Here is a 26,353-nt window from a genome sequence, read left to right as displayed (position 1 = left end):
CAGTATCCTCATTTTGTTATGTTTCTGAACAGCTTCCCTTTAAACCACCCCAACAACACCCAATGTGTCTGGAAAATCTATACAGAATGCTCATAAACAAAATAAATAATCTTACCATTAATTCTTTTTCTAAGGTCTTGTTCCAACTGTGGATTGGACAGAGCTCAGAATTTTACAGGCGTTTGGCATTGTTGCTCTCTCCAGAGAATGAGTCTCCTGGACCACTAACACCCCTGGAAAGTTTGCCACACTGTATTTGGTCAGATGTGGCAATGGACTTTCCTCACTCTCAGGCCACATGCTTAGCAGAGCTGAAGCGGAGCTACGAGTTTTACCGGTACTTCGAAACCCAGCACCAGTCCAGTTCAGAACGCTCTACCAAAGCCAAGCAAAAGATGGGGGAGCTGGACAGCCTCCACCGGGCCATCCGCAGCCTACAGCTTCATCTCAAGGCTTTGCTTAACGAGTGAGTATACCAGAGACCACAAAAAAAAATTGGGGGCTATTTTCAGTCTTTTGTTGCTTGCGTGCAGTGGCTGTAGGCAAGCTTTGTATGTGGATGACCTGTTGGAGCATAGATCTTGAAAAATTGTTACCAACCTGGAAACCGAGTACACATTTGCAAAATGTTCTGGTTGTTTAGAAGGTCAATGAGGGGTTTTCAATCTTGGTGCTCATAGTGGTACTGGGTTCACCAAAGGTACAGTTTCTCTGAGGTTGTGTGCCTGACCATACCAAAAGTAACACACTGGACTTAAAGAGGGTGAGTATTCCAGAGTGTAACAGTATAAAGCTCTTGTTCTGCGCAGGATGAACACCTAGTCTCCTACTCTTCTGGTGGTCCAACTATAACACTTAATTGTCCATTTGCTTACCCCTCTTCTGTGCACAGTTATGCTGTAGAAATACTGTGTTTTACCCTGAGTGAATACTTTTTTAAAGAACATAATCAAGATGTATCAGTTGAAAAAAATAAATATATTTTAATTGAAAAAGCTGTAAGCTAGCTTGACTTTCCTTTTACCTCTGGATTCTTTGGGGATTATTTTAGCATCTTCATGTTACTGTTCTGGACATCCACCCACGTTCCACAGATTTCATTATATTGCGCTGTGTTTCACAGCTAAATGCTGATCTATTGAATCCCCTGACAGGAGTGAGGAAATCAGTCACATGAGGTGTAATGACAGAGTTCTGCCAAAATTAATGAGGGACAACATTTTTCCCCTCACAGATACTGACATTTGGCTGAGGAGGAACTCTAGAGTCTGTGACCCCTGCACCACTCTAGCTGCAGTGGCCAGTGTTACACTGCTGGTGAGATCAGCCACAGTCACCAATATGAATTGCTCCTGCACCACTCTAGCTGCAGTGGCCAGTGTTACACTGCTGGTGAGATCAGCCACAGTCACCAATATGAATTGCTTTGAAGTTAGCTTTTTTACCTGTAAGTTAGTGTCTAGATCAACTATGAAGTCAATTTCTTACAGTCAGTCATTGTGACCAGTAGGCTTTTTCCTCAGTGGCTGCTTGTTACTTTGTCTGAGCGCAACTTGTCTGCTTGTAGCTAGCTGTGTGTCACCTCACATCACTTACAAATTCTTTATAATAACAATTAGCATCACAACAACTTTAGTTTTGTAGGGGCAGTACATCATAACCGCGTAACTTAACAAGCATCAGGTTCTTTTTCTTAGAAAAAATGTCCACAAGGCATACGTATGCATTGTTTCAATAATTGAAGTGTGCAGTATAAAAAAGATAGTTTATACGAAATTCTGATTAGTTTGTTGTAAAATTACGTGACTGATAGAAACATTCTAAATTTTGTGCCGAAACTGCAATGGCACCACAACAGTAAACGTAAATGGATCATGCATGTGGCGGGTGGCAGTGTGCAGAAATACAGCATGGTGCTGTAGCGCGGAACCTCTTCAGAGTATTTGAGTGGCTGGTAAAGTTGGCATATTTGCAGAAGAATGTCCCTATCTCTTGCTTAGCTCTTAACAACGTTAATAGGCCTGGTATTGCTCTCCTCAAACATTCTGCTCTTGCATCCGTGTTGACAGTTGTTTGGCGTAATACCCTCGTGCTGCCAGGTCCGTTCACAACCATCTGAAACGGACAAGATGATGGCGTAGTAAATTAAAGTTGTGTATATGTTTTGTTTACAGTATTGTTGGAGCTGGCCTTTTTTGCAGGGCTAGCCTCCAACATTTTGCCTTCTTCCTTTAATTTTTTCTGGCCTTAGGACTCTGGGCACTCAACCACTGCTAACCAGTGCTAAAGTGCATATAATCTCTTTCTAAAAATGTATTGGTGATTAATTTATCCCATGATTGGCATTTCTGATTTACTGTCCCTAATACAGTGCGCGGTGCATACCCCGGGTCTGCAGCACTGATTGTGCCACCCACATGAGTAGCCCTGTAAACATGTCTCACACCTGCCACTGCAATATCTGGGTGTGCAGTTTTAAACTGCCATTTCGACCTGGCAAGTGCACCCACTTGCCAGGCCCAAACCTTCTCTTTTATTATCTGTAAGTCACCCCTAAGATAAGCCCCAGGTAGTCCCATGGGCAGGGCACAGGGTATTTAACCCCTTGGGTGCCGTGGACAAGCTGGTTACGTCCTTGGTGCTCGTGTCCGAGGATGTAACCAGCTCGTCCTGCACCCGGCCCACGTGGGGGGAGGGAAACTAGTACTCCCCTTGTGGGCCTCCCACCCCATTCCCCTGGGCAGGGATGGAAGGGGAATTCCTACACCTTTCCACCCTGACCCCCACCAGTGACGTCTCATGACGTCAGCGCGCAATTGCGCACTGACCTCATCAGAGGTCACCCCCATCGCACTCATTTCTCTTCTGATCGGAGGAGGAGATCGTAGAGGCATCAAAGGAAAGCAAAGGCTTTTCCTTTTCATTGATGTCTTTCTGAGTATTCCTGCAGCACGATCGCATAGCAATCGTGCAGCAGGTGCTGCAAGAATGGCCAGTAGACTCCAGGGAGTTTGTTTACTTTGTGTAAACAGATAAGGGGGATTGGCCCCTTGGGCAAGGGTCACTTCCCAAGGGGGGCAATTTATTTTTAGGCCATTTCTACCACCCTTGTGGGCTGATCGGCCTATTTTAATTAGGCCGATCACAGGGATCTTTTTTTTTTTTTTTTTTTTTACAGATGGGGAGTGACCCCTTGGGCGAGGGTCACTCCCCTGGGGGCAATTTAATTTTAGGCCATTTCTGCCCACCTTGGGAGCTGATCGGCCTATTTTTATTAGGCCAATCTTTCCTCAAGGGGGGGGCAGAAACCACTAGACACTAGGGATTTTTTTTGCACCAATTTAATGCAAGGGGAGAGACCCCTTTGGCAAGGGTCGCTCCCCTGGGGGGACAGTTTTATTGTAGGCCATTTCTGCCCCTCTTGGCGGCAGATCGGTTTACTTTTAATTGGCCAATCTGCCCCTGGGAGTGGGGGGGGGGGTAGAAAGCACTAGACACCAGGGATTTTTTAAAATTTTACATAAGGGGAGCGACCCCTTAGGCAAGGGTCGCTCCCTGGGGGGGGGGGGAGGGTAGGGCATATTATATTAGGTCATTTCTGCCCCCTTTGGGGAAGATCGTTCTATTTCTATTAGGCCCATCTGCTCCCAAGGGGGGCAGAAACCACTTAGGCACCAGGGATTGTTGTGTGTGTGTTTTGTTTAGGGGGTGGCTCCTTGGGCAAGAGTCGCTTCCCATGGGGGCACATTATTGTTTGGCCATTTCTGCCTCCCTTGGGGGCAGAAGGGTAAAGCCCACTAGACACCGGGCAAGAATTGTTTAAAAAAACAAGAGGGCGGGGTATGGCCATACCCCCACCCCACATAAATGGGGACAAAGTTGTTCTGTCCACTGGTGGGCAGATGGGGCAATTACCCCTGATCCACTCCCCGGGGAGGCAGAAAGTCTACTAGATTCCAGGGAATTAAAAAAAAAATAATGGGGTGGTGACTATCAACCAGTAGGGGCATGGTTATGCCCCCACCCCAACTGTAGGGGTTGACAGTCTTTCAGCTCCCCTGCACACTAAAACATCTTATCCCAATGGCAAGCAAGAGGACATTTGATTATTTGAGGTTTTGATTTTACATTTGGGCCATGAGAGCTTGGCTAACTCTCAAAATCGTCCCACTTGGAATAGTAAGGGCTGCACTTTTTGGACTTTGGGACACTGCCATCTAGAAATATCTACAAGACCTAGACCCATCTAAAAACTAAGCATCTGGGTGATTCCAGGGTGGTGTGCTTCACATGCATCCCACACCATTTTCTTACCCATAATTCCCTGCAAACCTCCAACTTTGCTTGAAATCACACATTTTTGTGATGGAACCTTCTGGAATCTGCAAGAATCCACAAAATTCCTACCACCCAGCATTGTTGCATCTATATCGATAAAAATTCTGCCCCACTTGTCAACCAAAAAGCGTTTTTTTCCCAAAGTGCCCTTTTGGATCCATTTTGGTTCCCCCTCAATTTAGACATGTTTTTGGCGCTTCCCTGTCACAGGCACTCGGCCCACCTACACAAGTGAGGTATTACTTTTATCGGGAGACTGAGAGGAACGTTGGGCGGTAGGAAATTTGTGCCGGTGCGGAGATCCCACACAGAAACCTGTTTTTTTTTTTTTTTTAGCTAAGTTTGAGGTTTGCTGAGGATTCTGGGTAAGAAAGCGCTGGGGGATCCACGCAGGTCACACCTCTCTGGACTCCCTCAGGTGTCTAGTGTTCAGAAATGTCTGGGTTTTGTAGGTTTCCCTAGATGGCTGCTGAGCCTAGGACTAAAAACCCAGGCGCCCCCCGCAAAAACAGGTAGTTTTGTAATTGATCATTTGGATGTGTCCACGTAGTGTTTTGGGGCATTTCCTGTCGCGGACACTAGGTCCACTCACTCAAGTGAGGTACTATTTTTAGCAGGAGATGTGGGGGAATGATGTGTAGAAGGACGTTTGTGGCTCCCTTCAGCATCCAGAACTTTGCAGCACCGAAATGTGAGGAAAAAGTGTTTTTTTGACAGATTTTGAGGTTTGGTAAGGATTCTGGGTAATGGAACCTGGTGCTAGAGCCACAAGTTACCCCATCCTGGGTTCCCATTGGTGTCTAGTTTTCAGGAATGTCCAGGTTTGGTAGGTTTTCCTAGGTGCCGGCTGAGCTAGAGATCAAAATCCACAGCCTGGCACTTTCCAAAAAACACATCAGTTTTCAATGTAAAAATGTGATGTGTCCATGTTGTATTTCGGGGCATTTCCGGTCACGTGCACTAGGCCTACCAACACAAGTGAGGTACCATTTTTATTGGGAGATTTGGGGGAATGCTGGGTGGAAAAACATTTGTGGCTCCTGTTAGGTTCCAGAACTTTCTGTCACCGAAATGTGAGGGAAAAGTGATTTTTGTTTGTCAAAGTTTGAGGTTTGCAAAGGATTCTGGGTAAAAGAACCTGGTGAGAGCCCCACAAGTCACCGCATTCTGAATTCCCCTAGGTGTCTAGTTCTGAAAAATTTATTGGTTTGCTAGGTTTCCCTAGGTGCTGGCTGACCTAGAGGCCAAACTCCACAGCTAGGCACTTTGCAAAAAACACATCAGATTTCAATTTAAAAATGTGATGTGTCCATGTTGCATTTCTTGTTGCGGGCCCTAGGCCTACCCACACCAGTGAGGTACAATTTTTATCAGGAGACTTGGTGGAGCACAGAATATAAGAACAAGTGTTATAACCCCTTGTCTTTCTCTACATTTTTTCCTTCCAAATGTAAGACAGTGTGTAAAAAAGAAGTGTATTTGAGAAATGCCCTGCAGTTCACATGGTAGTATGGGGACCTCAGCATTCAGAGATGTGCAAATAACCACTGCTTCTCAACACCTTATCTTGTGCCCATTTTGTAAATACAAAGGTTTCCTTGATACCTATTTTTCACTCTTTATATTTCACCAAATGAATTGCTGTATACCCGAAATACAATGAAAACCCACTGTTACTGGGTGGCTCAGCTGACCTTTATTAAAGAATGGATATTAGAGGAGAGTGATGACCCAGCCTTTCAGACTGAGCACACCCTTTTAGGTGACAGAGGTTAATTGATTGTCTATACATCTATAAGGTACCTTGACAGCTCCCCTCGCCCCCGTCCCTTATTGTAGCAGTATTTAAATGTTGGCACAGCCCTTTCAGGTGGATGGGAGGGCAAACTGTCCTCAACTACCCCCTTTTGCATGGAACACATCAAAAGCAAACAAACCAACTAAAGGTAGTGTGCCCTTGGGGTATCATTGCTATCTCCTTGTTGGTTGACGTATAGCAGGGTACCTATGCGAAGTCTTTTAATACCTAGCAATCCGAATTTGAGCTATGTAAGACACAATTCTTTAAATGCTGCAATTATGCCACACATTTGAGAAAGACAGCCCTAAAGTTTTGTGCTTCCTGAACATAATCCCCTGGATGCCCATCTGATCTTAAAAAGAAGTGAAAAAGGATAGAGTTTTACGATGTATCAGTCTTTAATAATTAACCCTTCTGCTGATTTATCATTACTCATTAAGTGGAAGGAGGATTTTTGCCCATTGGATGGAACCGACGGGAGAGCTGTACTTTTTGCTCTTGGGTAACTAGCAATATTGACCAGATATTGTTTCATACAGCTTAAAATTCTTTAAAGAAGAAAAGATTGGGTGGTGCACCACTTTAAGTTGTAGACATATTCTTTATATACTAATTGTAGAAGAGTCCCAGATAATTAAACAGGTGATGATACACGGTTTCTGTTCTTTTTCTTCCAAAAATTCTTTTTATTTGATCAAGAATACTTTTTATAACAGTAAGTTGATGAAAGCAAGCAGCCAACGCGTTTCGCCCTATACACTTGGGCTTCTTCAGGGCTGCAAGAGTAACATATAACCATAAAAAAGTTGAATGATAGTGGTATTCCTGATATCATTTAATATGTAAGAACAAACAAGAAAAGTTTTTTACATAAATTTTATAGTGCAAGGCACAAAACAATATTTATATACAGTTGTGATTTATGTCCCAATGGAAAGAAACGATTTTTTATATTTGCTATAATTCCGTGTAAAAGTCAAACTCGAGTTATAAGTATAGAAAAGAACCGGCAAGGACCATAAGAACTGTGGTAAGTAGAATAATTTAGTGAACCCTAAACGAAAAAGTGCCAGCACTACCATACCAGTGTGTTTAGAGAATATCATTGTGCATGCAATAATGAAAAGCCCTAAAAGAGAGCTGAAAAGTAAGATATTTTAAGTGAAACTAAAGTGAGACAGAAGTAGGATAAATGAAAAAATATATAAATTGGTATAACCAACAAACCACCTACCAAATGGTAAGTTCCAAACTGTATTGAAAAGTTGTTTGCAAAATATGACTGAGCACAACCAAGTTTCAGAGTGCTAAAAATAAATAAGAGAAGACAAAAAGAAAAACGATTCATATATCCAAGAAGATGTCACCGATATTGGATAAAAGCGGACTGGGGGGCTTTTGTAAAGGCTCAAGGCGGCATGAAGCCATAACAAAATACATTTAATAAGATAAGGTAAATGATATCCAATTTTAATTAAATACATGGGCCAAGTCGTAATTGCGAGTTAAAGTGCCGTATATCAGCCTTACCTGAAAAGGTATGAATATATGCCGTTTGTCGATAGATAGGTGTAGCAGGCCGGTCAGCGGCAAACCGAAAGAGCAGAAAGACGGGCCCGGCCGTGTTGCCACCCGTCAAGTTAAACAAAGTGAATAGCGCGTGTTGCGGTAGAAGAGAATACTACGAAAAATGCCGGAAATTTATAAAAGACGCCGTACGCGGAAGGGGAATGTAAACATAGTCGACGGACTATGTCTAACGGGCCGCATTGCCCAAATGAAATAAATAGCGGCCATATTAGAAAAGGCAAAAGTGAGCAGTAATCATTTGTGGAAATGTTAAATGAAAAAATATGGAGGATACTTAACAAAAATAAATAGTGAAACAGAAAAAAACTGGAATATGTACATATATGTATGTGTGAACAGGGGGGAAAGAAGGAAAGCACAAGAAAAGGAGAAAGGAAAGAGAGCAAACCGTCCATAGTGGAAAGCCAATTAGGGAGAGAATAACAAAACCCCAATGTGAAAGGAGAAAGTATATATACTCAAGATTGATATTACAATGATAGTTATACTAATGGTCAGACCAATAGTCCCTATATTTATACAATCTCCGTTGTAATAAACAAGTAATCCATTAGCATAAAACAAACATTTGTTACAATAGTAATATCATAACAGCAAGATAATTACCACCTGGTAGTCATGTAACCATAAACAAAATATTGTCAAAAAATAATAAGTCATATATTGCAAAGTGTAGAACAATCTCAATCATTGTATACAAAGTTGTAACATTTTTTAGTAAGATACTCAAAAGAAAATAACTATATACTGAAAGGGAATATTAATATATACAACAAGCCCATTACAGGAAATAATGAAACACATGGTCAGTATTATGTCCCAACTCGACTGAACGTAAGCGACAGATCCAGGCTGCTTCTCTCTGACGTAATTGCAGTTCTCTATTACCCCCCCTGGGATTTGGTGGGATATGGTCAATCCCGTGAAATGAGATTACATCATCATGTTTGTGCATCAATGCCATATGCAATGAAAGCGGATATCGGTTATCATTGTTCTTAATAGCACGTATATGCTCCTGTATTCGGTGTTTGAGCAATCTAATGGTACTACCCACATAAATTTTATTACATGTGCATTTGAGAATATAGATCACAAATTTAGTGTTACAGTTGATAAAACTTTTGATGGTAAAGACCCCTGTATTGTTATAACAGAAAGTGCTAGTTTTATCCAGACCAAAAGCACAGACATTGCATTCATGGCATGTATAAAAGCCCAAAGGCTTGGCTGGGAGCCAAGTGGATACATTAGGTACAGATACATACCTCGGACAGAGAAAATTTCTCAATGTTTTGCCTCTTCGATAGGTAATTCGAGGTGTTTCAGAAAGAGACCCTTTAAGTCCCTGTTAGTCAGTGAGTAGATGCCAATGACGTTTAAGGATTTTGTAAATGCCCTGACTATGGGCCGTATATCTAGTTACGAAGGACAAGCGTGCATTGTGTGAAATCCTTTTATTTTTAGGTTTTAATAACAACGTGTTTTGTCTAGATGTGTTCATAATACGCTGTTCTGCAGTTCGAAGAATCTGGTGGTTATAACCTCTGTTGATAAATCTTTGTTTAACAAGTCTAATTTGTTCACAAAATTGATCTTCAGTACTGGAATTTCTTCGCACACGTACCATTTCACCAAAAGGGATGTTATTAATGGTAGAAGGCGGATGTGCGCTAGTTGCATGTAGAAGGCTATTGCAAGACGTGGATTTCCTATAGAGGACACTCTGTATAGAATTATTATAAATGAAAAATCTTATATCCAAAAACTCAATGCTTTCTCGACTGTAATGCAGGCTGAGTTTCACATTATAAGGATTGTCATTGAGAAATGTGTGGTAAAGGGTGAGTTGTTCAATAGATCCATTCCAAATCAGGATGATATCATCAATGTACCTGCCCCAGAATACAATAAATTCAGTCCAGGGCGAGGCATTTCTACCCCATGCATGTATTTTTTCAAACCAGCCCATAAAGAGGCAGGCGTATGATGGAGCAAATTTGGAACCCATAGCTCTCCCTTGTATTTGTTGAAACCATCTGGTGTTGTGTAGAAAATAATTTTTTGATAAAATGATATTGATCATTTCTAAGAGCATTTGGTTATGCTCGTAATGATCGGCAGAACGAGTATTGAGATATGAAGTAACTGCCAACAGGCCAAAGGGTTTTTGGATACAAGTATACAAGCTATTAACATCCATTGTGACAAATAAAAGGTCATTAGACCATGAGAAATCTTCAAATTTGTTCAAGATGTCCTTACTATCCTGTATAAAGGAGGGTAGATTACAAACAAACTTTTGTAAAAAAAGGTCCACAAATTCTGATATTCTTTCAGTAGGGGAATCAATCCCAGATATGATCGGTCTGCCTGGAGGAAAGGTACCCTCCTTATGGATTTTTGGGAGAATATAGATACACGGATATCTGGGATATTTGACAAGTAAATATTTAAACTCACTATCAGATAGTAAGCCCTGTTCGTGCCACCCCCATAGCTTGTTATTAATATATTCAGTCAGTTCATAAATGGGGTTACTGGTAAGACTTTTGTAGCATGTTGTGTCTGCTAACTGCCTATCAATTTCCTGCATGTAGTCACTTGTATTCATAATAACTACATTCCCACCTTTGTCCGCCTCACGAATAACAATTGATCGATCAGTCATGAGACTGGTGAGAGCCTTCCGTTCTCCAATGGACAGATTGTCAATTCTCCGCCTGTTAGTATTGGAAACACCTAAGGATTTGAATAGATCCGGAGATACCTTGTTAGCAAATAAATCAATATTGCTATGTACAGTAGTAGGGATAAATTTGGACCGTGGTCTGAGACCACTAGTCGTATTTAGGTCCTCCTTAATTCCTAAATCTATCCTAATGTCTTCAATGTCAATCTCACCATCGTTTTGTAAGGACATCAACAGTTGAATATCATGCAGATCCGATATTGATTCAGTCACTGTATGTGTTCCTTCAGTAGTGGTATCAATAGTCATAGAAATGGGAGTTTCACAATTAGGGGTCCCCCCAGTATGGGAGGAGAAATAATTCTTCAGTTTTAATAGACGAGTAAATTTAAATAGGTCAACAAAAATTTCTACCTGATCATTAGTTTGTGTTGGACAAACTAACCACAGTTCTTATGGTCCTTGCCGGTTCTTTTCTATACTTATAACTCGAGTTTGACTTTTACACGGAATTATGGCAAATATAAAAAATCGTTTCTTTCCATTGGGACATAAATCACAACTGTATATAAATATTGTTTTGTGCCTTGCACTATAAAATTTATGTAAAAAACTTTTCTTGTTTGTTCTTACATATTAAATGATATCAGGAATACCACTATCATTCAACTTTTTTATGGTTATATGTTACTCTTGCAGCCCTGAAGAAGCCCAAGTGTATAGGGCGAAACGCGTTGGCTGCTTGCTTTCATCAACTTACTGTTATAAAAAGTATTCTTGATCAAATAAAAAGAATTTTTGGAAGAAAAAGAACAGAAACCGTGTATCATCACCTGTTTAATTATCTGGGACTCTTCTACAATTAGTATATAAAGAATATGTCTACAACTTAAAGTGGTGCACCACCCAATCTTTTCTTCTTTAACAATTGGGGTGTTTTTTTCACCCCTGTGGTTCCTTAGTGCAGCAGGAATTTTTGTGGAGGTGCACACTACATTCTACTTTTTATTATTATTTGTGTTTATTGTGATTACTTGGAAACTATTAGGGATTGATGCGTCTCTTTATGAGCTTGCTGCACTCTGTTTAATTAATAGCTTAAAATTCTTTATAGAGCATATCTCACCCGCAATTGCCTGTGGAAAGTGGGATTCATCTGTGCTCCTATCAGTACAAGATGTGATAAATGTGCACTAGGTCACATGGTGTGGTCCTGCCCTATGATCTTAACTTTTTGAAAATACGTAACCAGTTCCCCTAGCAGGATGCTAATGAAGCTTATTGACCTTCCCCCCCCTGTTTTCTAGGGATGCTAGAGGCTATTTCCAGGTGGGAAAAACTAATGAGCATGGGTACGCTGCTAGAAGGGACATCATAGCTCCTGAGATCTGAAGCCAAACTTTCACCCTTAGTCTGGTTGCAAGTGATGGATTGGTGCACCAAGTTAGAGCAACGTAATTATTCATTTTCATCTGAGTGACACATAAAGACTCTCAGTAATTTTAAACCTTACTGCAATAACATCCACTTTTACATGCACTTAGAAGGATTGGTGGGGTTTTGATGTGGCTGAGGGATATTCGACCTAATAATTTATCCTGTGGTCAGTGACCAACCTGTTGCTTCCAAGCAGAGGTTTGGGTGCTAGTACATTCCTCCCCGTTCGGGCTTTATTTAGCATCAGTGACTAGGCGTGCCATGTAGGATGGTGGTTACCCCTATATTATTTACTGTGTAGTGTACTCGTGGTCCCTGGAGGAGGACTCCTAATGACAAGATCTTTCTGCTGAAGATGCTTTGAATGAGCTTTTCATTCCCAAATAGAAACTAAGGGTCTAAAGGCCGGTGGGTAAAACCATATCTCAGCTTAGCTGCGCCTGTCCCCGGGCTTCAGGAATTTTATTTATTTTGTGCCATGCAAAAATTATCACCGTCTTGGCACTAAAGTTTAGATGAAAGAGGCGAGCCAATTGTACTCGTTTTTTGGCAGCCTCACACTTTTGCTACAGATTTATGTGAAGTAATTGAATCTTTAAAATCCTAGTTGCAAACCTTAAAGTTTGTGAGGTAGATTTCCTTTAGATATTATTTTGCTTTCATGTCACGTTTAACCATTCCATTTCGTCCTGTTTCTCTCACTATCTGTCATTGAGATTTGGCCAAAAACCACCCAATGCCTCTGCATGTCATTAGCACACTACAGCTGGAAATCATGGATTCTTCCTTAGCTATATCAATGTGCCCTGCTTTCGCACAGTTAAGCATAATGCTGCAAACATGATTTTCTGCTGTTTTTTGTTTGATGTGGTTCCACTTCGGAGTTTATTACAGAGCTACTTGAGTGTGATAGTTTCAGAGAGTAATTGCTTGGTCACAGATACTGACAATTACCGAAATTGCTTGGATGCGCATCATTTGAGCACACAAAAAAGGACTATGCTCCGATCCAAAGTAAAAGTGAAATAAATACATTCAATAGACCGTGAGATTTATTTGTTCAATGTATTTTTTGGAAGTTAAAAATGCTCTATGTTTAAATCTTTATTTAATATGCTCTGTATTGAACTCTTTGCTGCTCTCAACCTCTCCATTCGACTAGATTCTGCTATAAAGATAACATATAAATAGATAAACATGATTACTAATCATATATTATTACATATTTTGGTCTATCTGTCTGATGTTTTTAGAGAATGTTCTTCTCGAGCTTACACCCGATCATTACTTTCTCCCAACTTGCTAAATGTTTGACTTAAGCTTTTCACTCGTCTAGTTAATATTTTCATTCTAGACGTCCAATCTTTGAAACGAATTCCTTACCTGTGGGAAGCACATTCTCTAGCCACATGCCTGAGTCATCTAAGGGAATATCTGGATCTTATGTGGCCTGGTCCTCAGATGCTAGTACCATTGACTGTTATTCAAATCTGTGCCACAGTTACTCAGCACAGTATTGCCCCAAAACTCTGGCACTTAAGAGAACTGTACCAGCATCTGGTAATAACTTTTGTTCAGTTTTTAGCATTACCCGCACACACGTTCTGTCAGTAGTTTAGATTTGGCAAAATCAAAACTAGTCTTCTTATTCAAGTAATAATCGATGTAGGCGAGGCACTGGGTATGAGACCTCATTCCTCCCTTTGGCAAATTTCAAAACATTAAAAGTTAGAGGTTTACAGTCTCTAGTAGAATACAAAAGTTAACAATCGTTTAAAACATAAGAATCTGAATTGGATCAGTTTATCTCTCGTGCAGCTTGAACAAAGTCTCAAAATAAATGTGTCAAATTGAAACTGTCACTCAGGCATGTAAAGTATGTTTTTTCTGCTCCTTTGTCCAGAGTAATAATTCTGGAAGATGACGTTGAAAAGCTTGCTGGCTCCAAAGAGACACCAGAGCCGTCAACAGAAGCTTTCCACGTGCTCGAGCAGAAGCTGAAGGTGATCCACCCCCACATGCAGGCAAGCAACAGCTGCTGGGAGGAGGCCAGCTACCAGGTGGACAAAATGATTCGACGTCGACCCGAGAAAAAAGGTACCCACAAAAAGCTTTTGCTTTCTCTGCCTAACTTTCTTAGTATCTGTGGAAATCACTTTTTGTTGCTGTGCTTTTAACGTGGTTGTACATACATTTCAGTTGTGAGAGACCCCATTCATTTACATCTGCTGATGGTCCCGGGTTTAATATAGGTCTCCAGTGCCTTCGAGGTTCATGTGACAAATGGAGCTGGGTGTTGACAAGTTACCAATGTGGAGTCAGGTCATGAGAAAAGGGAACTACTTGGTGACATGCTGGTGCCTCTGCAGGCCAGCATAGTTGGCAAAAGTCATTCATATGTACTGATAGTTTGCTTTGAGTACTGAAATCCTAACACTGTTGTCTTTTTTGATGCGCCACCATTTCGATCAGTCTCGCCATTTACTTAATAATAGTACTGCCTACATTTTCAGTTAAGGGGATTGGGGAAATCTAGATAAAAATATTTTTCTTTATTGTAATTCCATTTGTTGAGCAACCTTTTTTTGATTTGTTACGTTATCATTATTATTACTTTGCTTATTTTGTACAACTGACAACACTCCTCTGCGGCACCTGACGGTTGCCTTGTTTTGCGGTGATGTTCCTTGAGCATGACACCCTGCTCTCACTAGAATGGAACGCCAGGCCTCTGCTGGGGGCATCAGATGTGATGCAGGACGGGCTGATATCCAAGCCTGGTGCCTGTGAATGGCAAAGAGGAAGCCCTTCCTGGAATATATATACTTAGACACGAAGGAGTGATTAAGGAACAATTGATCAGCTCTAGCCACTTCAGAGATCGTGCCAACTTTTGACTTGTGTAATATGTGGACGGGTTTCGGGTCAAACATAGTTATAAGAATTCTTCATCTGGAACAAGAGATAATTACGACAATGAATATTGCAGGGATCCACAAACCGAGTTTTATCTGTGATTGGAACAGTTGGTGACAAAAAGAGACAAAACACATGAGGGACAATGCATTAACCACATGAATTTAGATCAAAAACATTGTCTTTGTGAATTCTATTTTGAGTTGATTATTCTCGGCTCCCCTAATAGTGTGCCAAAGGCCATGCACAGCAGGATTTGGTCACAGGGCCTAGGGCATGGTCTTGGTGTATGTCCACTCCTTCTCAGACGACCAACCCCCTGTACCCTGCACCTTATATGCTTAGCCCTGTACCCTTTAACATTTACTTTATACCTATAACCATGTAGTCTTCGCTCCCTATAATCCTGAACCCTGTATCCTTAACCCTGTACCCTTAAAGCTATAACCTAAACCCTTAACACTGTATAACCCTGCACCCTTACCTTTAACAGTGTATCCTGTACTTGTAACCCTGTACTCTTTACTCCGTACTCTGAATCCTATATCTTTACCCTGGCACGCCGTCCCCTTGACTGTCAGACAGTGTAACTTTAATCGTGCATGCTTAATCCCGTACCCTTCTTCCTGTACCCTGTACTAACATCCCTGCATCTTTCACCTTCACCCCTCCCTTACTCTTAACCCTGCACCCTTAGCCCTCGGTCCTTAACCCTGCACCGCTGACCTGTACTCCTGCCTCACTACCATTTTAACTTAGCCTTAATTCGCGATATAGTTTCTCTCTGCTGTGGAGGCCCTCGATGTTGTGAGTGTCATGCAGTGTTTGTGGCAGGGATGCGATGAATCTGCCCCCCCCCGAAGGCTGGCGTCGTTGAAGACGCAGTATCCTCTCATCACAGACTGGCAGCTCCTCAGTGGAGCATGGAACTGCCGCCGTGCCGTGCATGGGGGCTAAGAAGTGATGCTTTTGTCGGTGTTGCGGAGGATGCGGGCAGAGGGGCGGCAGTTGTGATCCCGACCATCACGTTTGATTCAGAGCCCGCATTTTCTAACTCTTGTGCTTGTGTAACCTGCTGGAGACTGCACGACTTGTCGGAGACTTCATGGCCAGCAAGTAGAGACTCGTTCAAGCTAATCTGATAATGCTTCCGCTAAAACAAAACCGGAGGAAGTGATCTGACACCGGTGCAGCCTCTACCCCCTGCATTGAAGTGCACCACACGCCCCTTGTTCAGCCCTGGCTGCTTTGATTCCAGTGTGGTGGCTGCGTGGCCTGGGCTCGTCCTCCCCTACACTATGCAGGACTGTGCTTGACAGACCAGGGGCGGCCAGTTGGAATCTGGCGACCGGGAATGGAGACAAACTTTATTAAATCGTTTCCAGATAACCAGGAAACAATTGTAAACATTTACTCTTCATACAGACGGCACCGAATGTATTCCAGATCTACAGCGTGCAAATGAATACATCCAAAGTGTTTCAAGCAGCAGAAAAAAATATTTCAGAATGACTTTTGCTCTCGCTATTTTAATCCGGATGTGACTTCGTGATTCAAGCTACAACAGCTGCTTTACTAATTTTGTTTGATTCTGTCACATTGACTTCTTCTGTGCCTATTTATTTACAATTAATACTTAACACGGCATTGTTTTTCATTATTTGCAATACACCCCGAACTGCAGATGTATTTGGAAGCCTCTGCTTCAAGTATGTATTACTTGATCGTGCTGCGTGCAGTTAAACGCAATAAGTGGTATCTGCGCTTGTGCCCTGCATGCTTTACATTACAGGGTAACAGCTGGATAATTTGCTGTTCGGTGAGTTAAACTAGCCATCAGCTACATTTGTGGTGGGCTGGTTGCATATATATGTGCCTTTCATACTGACCACAGGCAAAACGAGATTAGCAATTGTTAAATGGTTCAGAAATGTTGACTTGGGTAAACGATATTTGCAACATGTGACCATTGTATGGACACTTGAAACTAATAACAGTGCATTTTTGTATTTTTAACTCAGCAGGACTGAAAAAATATCTTGTGCTTACGCTGCAACACATCTTGAATAGGCTAAAGTGATTTTTAGTTTCAGTAGATTTATAGAGGTTTTCAGAGCAACATGAAAGACAGTGAAAGAACATTTTTCTGACTTTCCCATGGTTGAGATCTCCGTTCACGTCTTTTTAGACTAAAGCAATTTGGGAGATAGTTTCTCTTAATGTATCTGACATCCTTACCCAGTTTTACTCTTTGTTTGGTTACTTGGTTACGTTAGGTATGTGACTGCTTCCCCTTTCTGGGAAACAGTTTTACTATGCATGCCTTTACCATGCAGGTAACACAAAGGTAGCTATTTCTACCTTTCCCCACAGTACCATACCATGGAGGTAGTTTTTTTTTCTTCTTTTTTTCTAAAGAACATCATTTTTATGTTACTTAAAAAAAAGGTTTAGTGAAGGTAGTGGTAAAGGAAGTGAAGGGTGATTTTAGGGTTTAGAGGGGAGTACAGATAAAGGTGCTTTTAGGATTCAGGGGTAGGTAGAGGTAAAAGGTGATAAGGAGTTAAAATAAAAGGTAGGTTGGGGTGTCAACCACAAAATTCTGTACCAAAGCCGGATTATACATCGATATGTATATTCACTGAAAAGAACAAAGGCTACAGGCGCATTATATGCAGACACATATTTTAAACGTACAAAACCATAGAAATTCACCTGTTATAGCTATAGTTATCTTGAGTAACTATAACTCATGCCCTAATGTAACTATAACTCGCGCCCTCACCATGTGCTGCTAATTACCCCACAAATTACACACTCATGACATCTTTGAAAACATCACTGATAAAATGTGAGCCTAACTGTAATGTTCCTGTAACCTTTGACCTTTTCAGTGAATTCCTAGTTTTAAAAAAAAAATTCTATTGCCTAACTATACGTCCCTGTAACCTTTGTTTTTTTTTCAGTGAATTTCTTTTTTTTTAACATACAGTAATTTTCATTACTATATGTTAATCCAGCCACTGATGCGCAGTTGGTGTGTGAGGGTCTGAGTGGTTCTGTGAGTGGGTGCATGAGGGTCTGAGTGGGTCTGTGAGTGAGTGCGTCAGTGTCTGAGTGGGTCTGTGAATGGATGCATCAGTGTCTGAGTGGGTCTATGAGTGGGTGCATGAGTATCAGAGTGGGTCTGTGAGTGTGTGTGAGTGTCTGAGTGGGTCTGTGAGTTGGTGTGTGAGGGTCTGAGTGCGTCTGTGAGCAGGTGCATCAGTGTCTGAGTGGGTCTGTGAGTGGGTGCATCTGTGTCTGAGTGGGTGCATCAGTGTGAATGGGTGAATGAGGGTCTGAGTGGGTCTGTGATTGGGTGAGTCAGTGTCTGAGTGGGTCTGAATGGATGCATCAGTGACAGAGTGGCTTTGTGAGTGGGTGCATGAGGGTCTGAGTGAGTCTGTGACTGGGTGCATGAAGGTCTGAGTGAGTCTGTGAGTGGGTGCATGAGTGTCTGATTCAGTCTGTGAGTGGGTGCATGAGGGTCTGAGCATGTTTGTGAATTGGTGCATGAGTGTCCTCGTGGGTATGTGAGTGGGTGCATGAGGGTCTGGGTGGATCTGTGAATGGGTGCATCAGTGTTTGAGTGGGTCTGTGAGTGGGTGCATCTGTGTCTGAGTGGGTGCATGAAGGTCTGAGTGGGTCTGTGAGAGGGAGCGTCAGTGTCTGAGTGGGTGCATCAGTGTGAGTGGGTGCATGAGGGTCTGAGTGGGTCTGTGAATGGGTGCATCAGTGTCTGAGTGGGTCTGTGAGTGGGTGCATCAGTGTCTAGGTCTGCGAGTGGGTGTGTCAGTGTCTGAGTGGGTGCATCAATGTTTGAGTGGGTCTGTGAGTGGGTGCATCAGTGTTTTGAGTGAGTGCGTGAGGGTCTGAGTGGGTTTGTGAGTGGGTGTGTCAGTGTGGGTCTGTGAGTGGATGCATGAGGGTTTATTGGACTTTTAAATGGGTGCATGAGTGTGAGTGGGTGTGAGAAATAGCTCATGAGTCTCTGAGTGCATGTATTAGTGAATAAATTAGTGTATGAATGAGTTTGATTTAAAAAAGAAAACATATATATATTTTTTTTTTGCTTATTCGTGATTAATCACAAATATCACACATGGTGAATAATTTGACCCTCAAACACCCCTGTAGCACACCCCTGGGAAAAGGGCACCTCCACCCTGACCCCTTATGCTACTTTTCTTTTTGTTTTTCAGCCCCAGGGACCCTCTCCCATAACATAAAATGGCAGGCACAACTTTCTGTTCAGGTTGTGGCCAGCCCATTACAGTACTTCTAATCAGGCGTTCATTCGCAAAACTTTGCAGATATTAGCGAAATATTCACAGGCCCAGCTGTACAAATTTGGATTTTCTTTAATTTCTCATAAACTACTGAACAGATTGACACCAACTAAGCGAAAGCGTAATCTGCGTACCGAAAGCTAGCTTTCTGCCAAATATTTGATGTAATTCCGTCCACTGATTCAGGCTGTAGTCGTGTCTAAAGGTCCTATGGGAATTAACATGGGAAACGCAACTTGTTTGACCCCGCCCCTTTTCTCAGTCCCCACTTGATGGATTGTCCCGAAACTTTCCGTGCACAACAAAAATCACTGGGGCACTTCTTTGGAAAATTTTGTGAAGATTCATCAAACGATGCCAAAGATATAGGCAAGTCAAAAAAAACTTCTTCTATGGAAACATGGCCCTAACTATAACTCCCCTAGATTATATATATATATATATATATATATATATATATATATACATATATATATATATATGTGTGTGTGTGTGTGTGTGTGTGTGTGTGTGTGTGTGTGTGTTTTTAAACAGGGGAAAACAGGATAAAGTAATGATATAGTTAGGAGAATTTGTCAGTGTGCACATTAACATTTTGAACTAACAAAAAAAAAAAAAACAGAAATTCAGTAGTTATAGCTAGCATCATTAACTATAACTTGCACCCCCTCCATGCAAATCTTATTACCAAAATGTACAATTATTTTTGACCCTTAATTTTTCAAAAACTACTTAACTGATTTACACTAAATCACAAAAAGCACAGTCTGCGGACCAAGATCTAGCTTCCTGCCGACTTTGGTGTTATTCCGTTCAGCATTTTTTGGTAAAACCTGCACATACACACTCACCACCACACACACATGTATATACATGCCACTGGTTGTACAAGTCAACCCATGGTGTTACATGCATGGTAATGGCAGACGTTATAAAAACATACATCCCTCTTTTTTCAAGCAAGTTCTTTTAGTTTTGTTAATGCTTGTGTTAGTGAATGGGATCACCAGTGTTGCTTGTGTCTGTGTGTGTGTTTTGTCATTTTGTGAAAGCACCAACATGATAGGTGCTTTGAAAATGACTGTATGCCCTGTCATTTAAATGTGATTACAAGTAAATCTCCTTCTTAGCCAAAAAAACACAGTGTAAGGCGGCAGGAAAGTTTGAAGCGTTCAAGAAGAAACAGTAAAAGATAAACAGTAACAGTTTAGTGGGTTTGCTGCATTATGGCTGCTGACATTTTCAACTGTATACGGGCAACCTTGGAAATTGTTGATAAATTGTTCATTGTACATCAAGCCATTTATACATGTCTCCTCTTCAGCACTTGGAGGCCGCTCTACCGTCGTGTGCATTATACAAGTATTAGTAATCAATTCATTTACGCTGTGTTTTGTTCTGCAGTAGCTACTGTGCATTCCTAATGAGGAAAATGTTCTTGTAATGATGAATTATTTCTGATGCTGTAGGAATTTAGGTTGTAGTGTGCGCTGTGTTAATAGGCATATTTATATTACCATCTACTGAATTTTCAGTGCTTGCTGCTAACAATTCTGTGTTCATGCTCATCACAAAATGTTGCTTTATCATCCAATATGATTTTCTACTATGGTCCCAGTTAATGCACTAACTAGCTGTGTGTGTCTGTGCATATATACATATAAAGTGTTTTGTGTTGCACGTCAGACAGCAACTGTGGGGTTTCAGATCTTCCCCTCACACACTGTTCGCGACGGGTGGGTGATAGAGACTAAGGGCCAGATGTAGAAAGCTGTTTGCATGGTGCAAACTGCAAAAATCGCAGTTTGCGCCATGCAAAAAGCCTTTTGCGATGCACATTCACAATTTGCGAGTCGGTGCCGACTCACATTGTGAATGTGACTCGCAAATAGGAAGGGGTGTCCCCTTCCTATTTGCGACTCACATCGCAATTCGCAGTTACCACCAGTGTCACACTGATGGTAATCCATTCGCAAAAGGGAAGGGGTCCCAATGGGACCCCTTCCCCTTTGTGAATGTTGCCAAAAAGGGTTTTTCAGAGCAGGCAGTGGTCCAATGGACCACTGCCTACTCTAAAAAACCGAAACCAAAAGGTTTCGTTATTTTTTTTATTTTGCACCTCGTTTTCCTTTAAGGAAAACGGGCTGCAAAAAAAAAAAAAAAAAACTGCTTTATTTAAAAAGTAGTCACAGACATGGAGGTCTGCTGACTTCAGCAGGTCACCATCCCTGTGAGTGCAGGGACTCGCTATGGGGTTGCAAAATGCGACCCACCTCATTAGTATTAATGAGGTGGGTCTTTGCGACCCCATAGCGAGTCGCAGACGGTGTCTGAGACACCGTTCTGCATCAGGATTTGCGATTCTGAAATTGCGAGTCGCAAATTCTGACATTGCTCTTCTGGCCCTAAATATGTTCTAATACAAATGTAGTGTGGTGACAGATTGGAGTAAACCTTTCTAAAAGGGGTCCTTAATATTCAACATGCTTCAAGTGACATATTTGGATACAACCAAACCACTTAGAAGAATAGTTATTTTTGTTTAGCCCCTTAATAACTAACCCTCAAGTTTAACTCCATACTCATCTTATACACATAGCTAAAATGTCACTTAGTTTTAGGAAGTAAAACGCAAATTTGGTGCATTTGAGATAGGCGTAGGATGGAATGATCTGGTTTGTGTTTAAGGTGTGTATTATATCTAGGTACAAATATTGTGGAGTACTCTTCTAAGAAACACAAAATACATCTATTTTGAAACAATTGGTACCATCTTGATCTTTGGAAAAACATGGAAAAACAACAAATCAAGCTGCTCCATTTCTTACGTGAGATGTTAGCATTAAGGTTAATCATTCATCTTTATCTCAAACAATCTCTTCTCTCGTTTTTACTTTATTAAGACAACCCTTCAAGTCCGTGTGAGAATTCCCATTGTACACCATTACCTGTGACTTCCCCTCCCCTCCACATAGAGGACAAGGATCCCATTCCAGAAGAACAGGTAAGAACATTTTAGGCAAATATTTCACAATTGCTTGATCAGGACCATTAGCTCTGTTTTGTCAAGGATGTGTAGATCAACCATCTAATGCCTGTATGCGGCTCCAATGTGTCTTCTGCACCATAGCCATAAGTGTGAGATCTCACAAACTTATTCTGAAATAGCTGCAGGCCTCAAAAAATCTACCTGTCCACTTGCTATGGCGAGTTGACAAAGAATAGGTGTTCTGTTCAGTCAGAAAGTGAAGGAGCAAAAAATACGCCTTTAAATTTTGTTCTTGTCTCATTTGCTCTGGGTTCAGAGACCGAGATCAAGTCATTCTGTTTCCTACATTTAGTTTATCTTTTAACTGCAGAGTTCGAGGATGTGTTAGGTGAACTGTCTGACCTGCTGTAGAGAGTGTGACATGAAAGACTGTAGGGTGTAGGTTTTTTCAGTAGTTGCTAATATTTTAATAGCATGAAAACAAATCATAACACTTGGAGATGTGCAAATGATAAATAGTTTTCTGGAACCCAATTTTCACAGATTATTGTTAATACACTATATTGTTTTTATCAGTAAAGCTGTATGTTGGTGGGAAGGTTGTTGGCCATTTTTTGGAAATTTACTATCTGTAAATGACAGTGCTCTACCACATCATACTTTAGTAATATATTTGTTAAAACTGAGTGTGTAAAAATAAAATTCTCCTGATGGTAATGCTATCAATAAACTAACATCATGTGTAACGTACATGTGGGCTAGATTCTTCTTATACATGGAGCAAAGGTTTAGTCTGTTTAATCAAACAAATGATTTTTTTTGTACAGCCGAAATGCTGAACTCATATGGTTAAATGTGCACTTGTGAGAACGATGAAAAAGCTGACTCTGTAAAATAAAATATTTGTCTAGGATCACACAATTTGAGGCCCGTTTATGGGTCAAGTACATTACAGTTAGGCCGAGTAGATTATTCAACCTACTAGACCTGCAGGTCTTTTTAAAATTTTTATGATTTTTCAAGGTCTGACCTGGATGTATGACAATACAACTGATGCAGATGCCTTTACCACACATGCCTTGACCACTTTACCATGTGTAATATATATGTTTTGTGTGTGTAAATATATATATAAAATTTTGGGGGGGTAGGAACCCTCCCAAATTCCCCTTTTTTAATTTGCTCATCACCTTTCTTTACCACTGCCCACCCTATATCCCTAAAATTGCCCTTACCACCTTTTACCACTAAACTCGCCCTTACTATCCTTTACCACTGCCCACCTGTTGTGCTCTGTATGTTCGGCACGCTGTGTCGTGCCGTCGCGTGCTGCCTGCTGTCGTGTGCTTCTGGTTCCCTGAGCGTTCGCGAGGAGGCGGTTGGAGCGCGGCACGGACGCAGGGCTGGAAGACGCTTCAGCGGCGGTTTGTGGACACAACTTTATTGAAATAAACAATTTTATTGTAACCGAGACGACTCATGGATCTCCTTACCGTGAAGCACAACACTTAAATTGGCGACGAGGAGTCAGCAGGCTGCCGCAACGTTACCCACGCAGATCAGTGTGTTTGAAGGTGAGGGAAACATTTTCTACTACTTCCTCGACGTGCGTCTTCTTCGTGAATATCCGGCAGGAAACAAATGAATGCTGGGAGCTCTTCTGAAGAAGCAAACAACTTGAACGTGTCACTCGTGTGCTGGGACTGGCTTTTGCAGGTGCCATCTTGGATATATTTCAAGCTTAAAGCTCCATAGAGCCATATCAGTATTGTCAACAGTGAAACAATACTATTACACAGTTTATATTTTCTATTAAAAGCTGTTTATGGAAAGGAAGATTGTCTGAAGAGGTCTTGGTTTAAGCTGCTACCTCCCTGTTTGCATTATGAGGCAGTTAATCCTCCACCACCTTTCTTGGAGACACCAGGTGCGCCTCCGATCCCATGGAGACAATGGTTTGACGGTTTTGAAACTTACCTGGGAGCTATAGGGGCCTCTCGTTTTCTACCTGAAAGGAAAAAGTGTCTGCTTTTCCATTCTTTGGGACATAAAGGGAGAGAGATCTATAAACAATTACCAGACCTGGCGCAAATTGAAGAAGAACTTGATGAATATCAAATTACTACCAAGAAATTATTCACAAGATTCGATGTACTGCCGAGCCTGGTAGTTTTGCGGCACAAATTTTTCAAGCGTTGTCAAATCCAAAGTGAAGATGTTGACGCATACATCAGTGCGCTTAGACAGCTGGCTTCCAAGTGTGAATTTAGAGATTTTCAAGACCAGTTGATAAGGGACCAGTTCATTGGTCATTGCTCAAAAAACCACATTCAGCAGAAGTTACTGAGCATGGGAAATCCAACGTTGGATGAGGTCGTCAAAATAGCCAAGAGTGTTGAACTGGTGCAGATCTCTCTAAATTAACTCACATCCAGTGCTGGTGTGAAAGACTCTGATCAACTGCAAGTCAATGTCATTAAAAAAATGGGAGCGGTAAAGAAAGGCGATCTGAAGAAATATGACAATCCTTTTTTTAGATCTTCTAATATATGTTTTAGATGTGGAAACACACCCCACTTCAAGGATGGCAAAAGTTGTCCAGCGAAAAATGTTGTATGTAGGAAATGTGGTACATTAGGTCATTTTGCTGAAGTTTGTCAATCCATGATTAATAAGCAAGCTAAAGTGACGTGTAGTGGAGGAAGATGAGGAAAACAGAGAGGAATCTTTTGTTAAAGCTTTTCAGGACATGATTGTTGTGGTCACTGAAAATGTCTTGGGGGGTCAATGACCAAAACCAATGTAGAGATCCCCTGGGGGATATTTGGGTTGGAGAAAAATGGCTACGTTTGTTGGTGGATTCTGGAGCACGTATTACCATGATCACATCTGATTTGTTCCACAACACTTGGGGTGATAGAGAGTTATTGCCTCCCGACAGATCACCTGTCTCTTATGAGGGCAGGAAAATAGAGTTAGAAGGTTACATAGAAGACAGTCTTGAGTTCAAGGGTCGGAGCATCTTTTGTAAAATCTATGTGGCGTATAAAGGTCTGAACATTCTGGGTTGGTACCACCAAGGTTTGTTTGGTATGGTGCTGAAACCCGGAGCTAAAGAACAAGTCCTTGTTGTTGAAAACTCAGAAGCAAAGGTACCATTTGAAGATTAGTTTCCTAGTATTTTTGCCCAGGGTTTGGGAAAGATTTCAGGTTTCAAACACAGGATAAAAATAAAAGCTAGGGCCATCCCTATGAGATATAAGGTCAGGTCGGTTCCGTTTAGTTTAAGAGAGGATCTTAAAACTGAATTTAACAAGCTTCAACAGAACGGTGTTATTGAGCCTATTAAGTCCAGTTTGTGGCTTTCACCACTGGTGGTTGCCCGAAAACGTAATGGAGACATACGTTTATGTGTGGACTTGAGGCGTCTCAATAAGGAAATATGGGTGGACTCATATCCCTTACCTAAGATCCGCGACCTACTTGAAGAACTTAAAGGCTCTGAGTGGTTTTCTAAGATTGATCTGGCATCTGCTTATCACCAGGTGGTATTAGATGAGAATTCACACCATTATACATCCTTTAATTCCCTGTTAGGCACATTCCAGTTTTGCAGGATGCCATTTGGGTTGGCCTCCGCAGCTTCAGCTTTTCAACGCATTATGCACAAGCTATTGGGGGAAGCCCAGGGCATTCTAATTTTCCAAGATGATATCTTGATCCATACTAGGGGTTTGGAAAGCCACAATGAGAAAATTAGATCTGTGTTTAAGATTTTTCAGTCCTATGGCGTCTGTGTAAAGTAAGAAAAATTTGAGTTTTTCAAGAAAATGATTCAATTTTTGGGTCACTGTGGGTCCGGGGAAGGGGTAGCACCTCGGCCCGGGCTGGTAAAGGCGATCCTGGAATCTCCAAACCACAAGGACAAAGATGAGTTCCGATCATTTGTAGGCATGTGTGAATATTATTCTAGGTTTATTTCCAACTACGCTAGCAAAATGAAAGTTTTGTCTAATATGCTCAAGAACAAAGTCCTGTTTGTATGGGACAGTGAGTGTCAAGCAACATTCGACAAGGTGAAACAGGAATTAGTGGCTGCTAGACTATTGAGTCCATATGACCCCAGCCAATTGTGCACCATCACGGTTGATGCTAGTAGGTATGGGTTGGGGGCAGTTCTGTCACAAGGTGTGGAAGAAGATGAGAAGGTCATTAGTTATGCCTCAAGAGTTTTACGTGAACCAGAACTCAATTACTCA

General features: G+C 41.5%; 1 protein-coding gene across 5 annotated transcripts in view; it reads left to right on the top strand.

The window, feature by feature from the left end:
• The window catches only part of VEZT (vezatin, adherens junctions transmembrane protein), a 201,952-nt gene that overhangs the window by 141,221 nt on the left and 34,378 nt on the right, over positions 1-26,353 (top strand). For all 5 annotated transcript variants that reach the window (XR_011202311.1, XM_069229098.1, XM_069229097.1 and 2 more), the window contains 3 exons: positions 135-466; positions 13,762-13,955; positions 22,009-22,109. Coding sequence is in view for 4 of the 5 variants with exons in the window: in XM_069229098.1 (XP_069085199.1) it covers positions 135-466; positions 13,762-13,955; positions 22,009-22,109 (627 nt within the window). In the remaining variant the exon portion in view is untranslated. The remainder of the gene's footprint in view (positions 1-134; positions 467-13,761; positions 13,956-22,008; positions 22,110-26,353) is intronic.

The sequence above is a fragment of the Pleurodeles waltl genome, chromosome 4_1 (assembly GCF_031143425.1).
Source record: "Pleurodeles waltl isolate 20211129_DDA chromosome 4_1, aPleWal1.hap1.20221129, whole genome shotgun sequence".
NCBI lineage: Eukaryota > Metazoa > Chordata > Amphibia > Caudata > Salamandridae > Pleurodeles > Pleurodeles waltl.
This window is presented reverse-complemented; position numbering and strand designations above follow the sequence as displayed.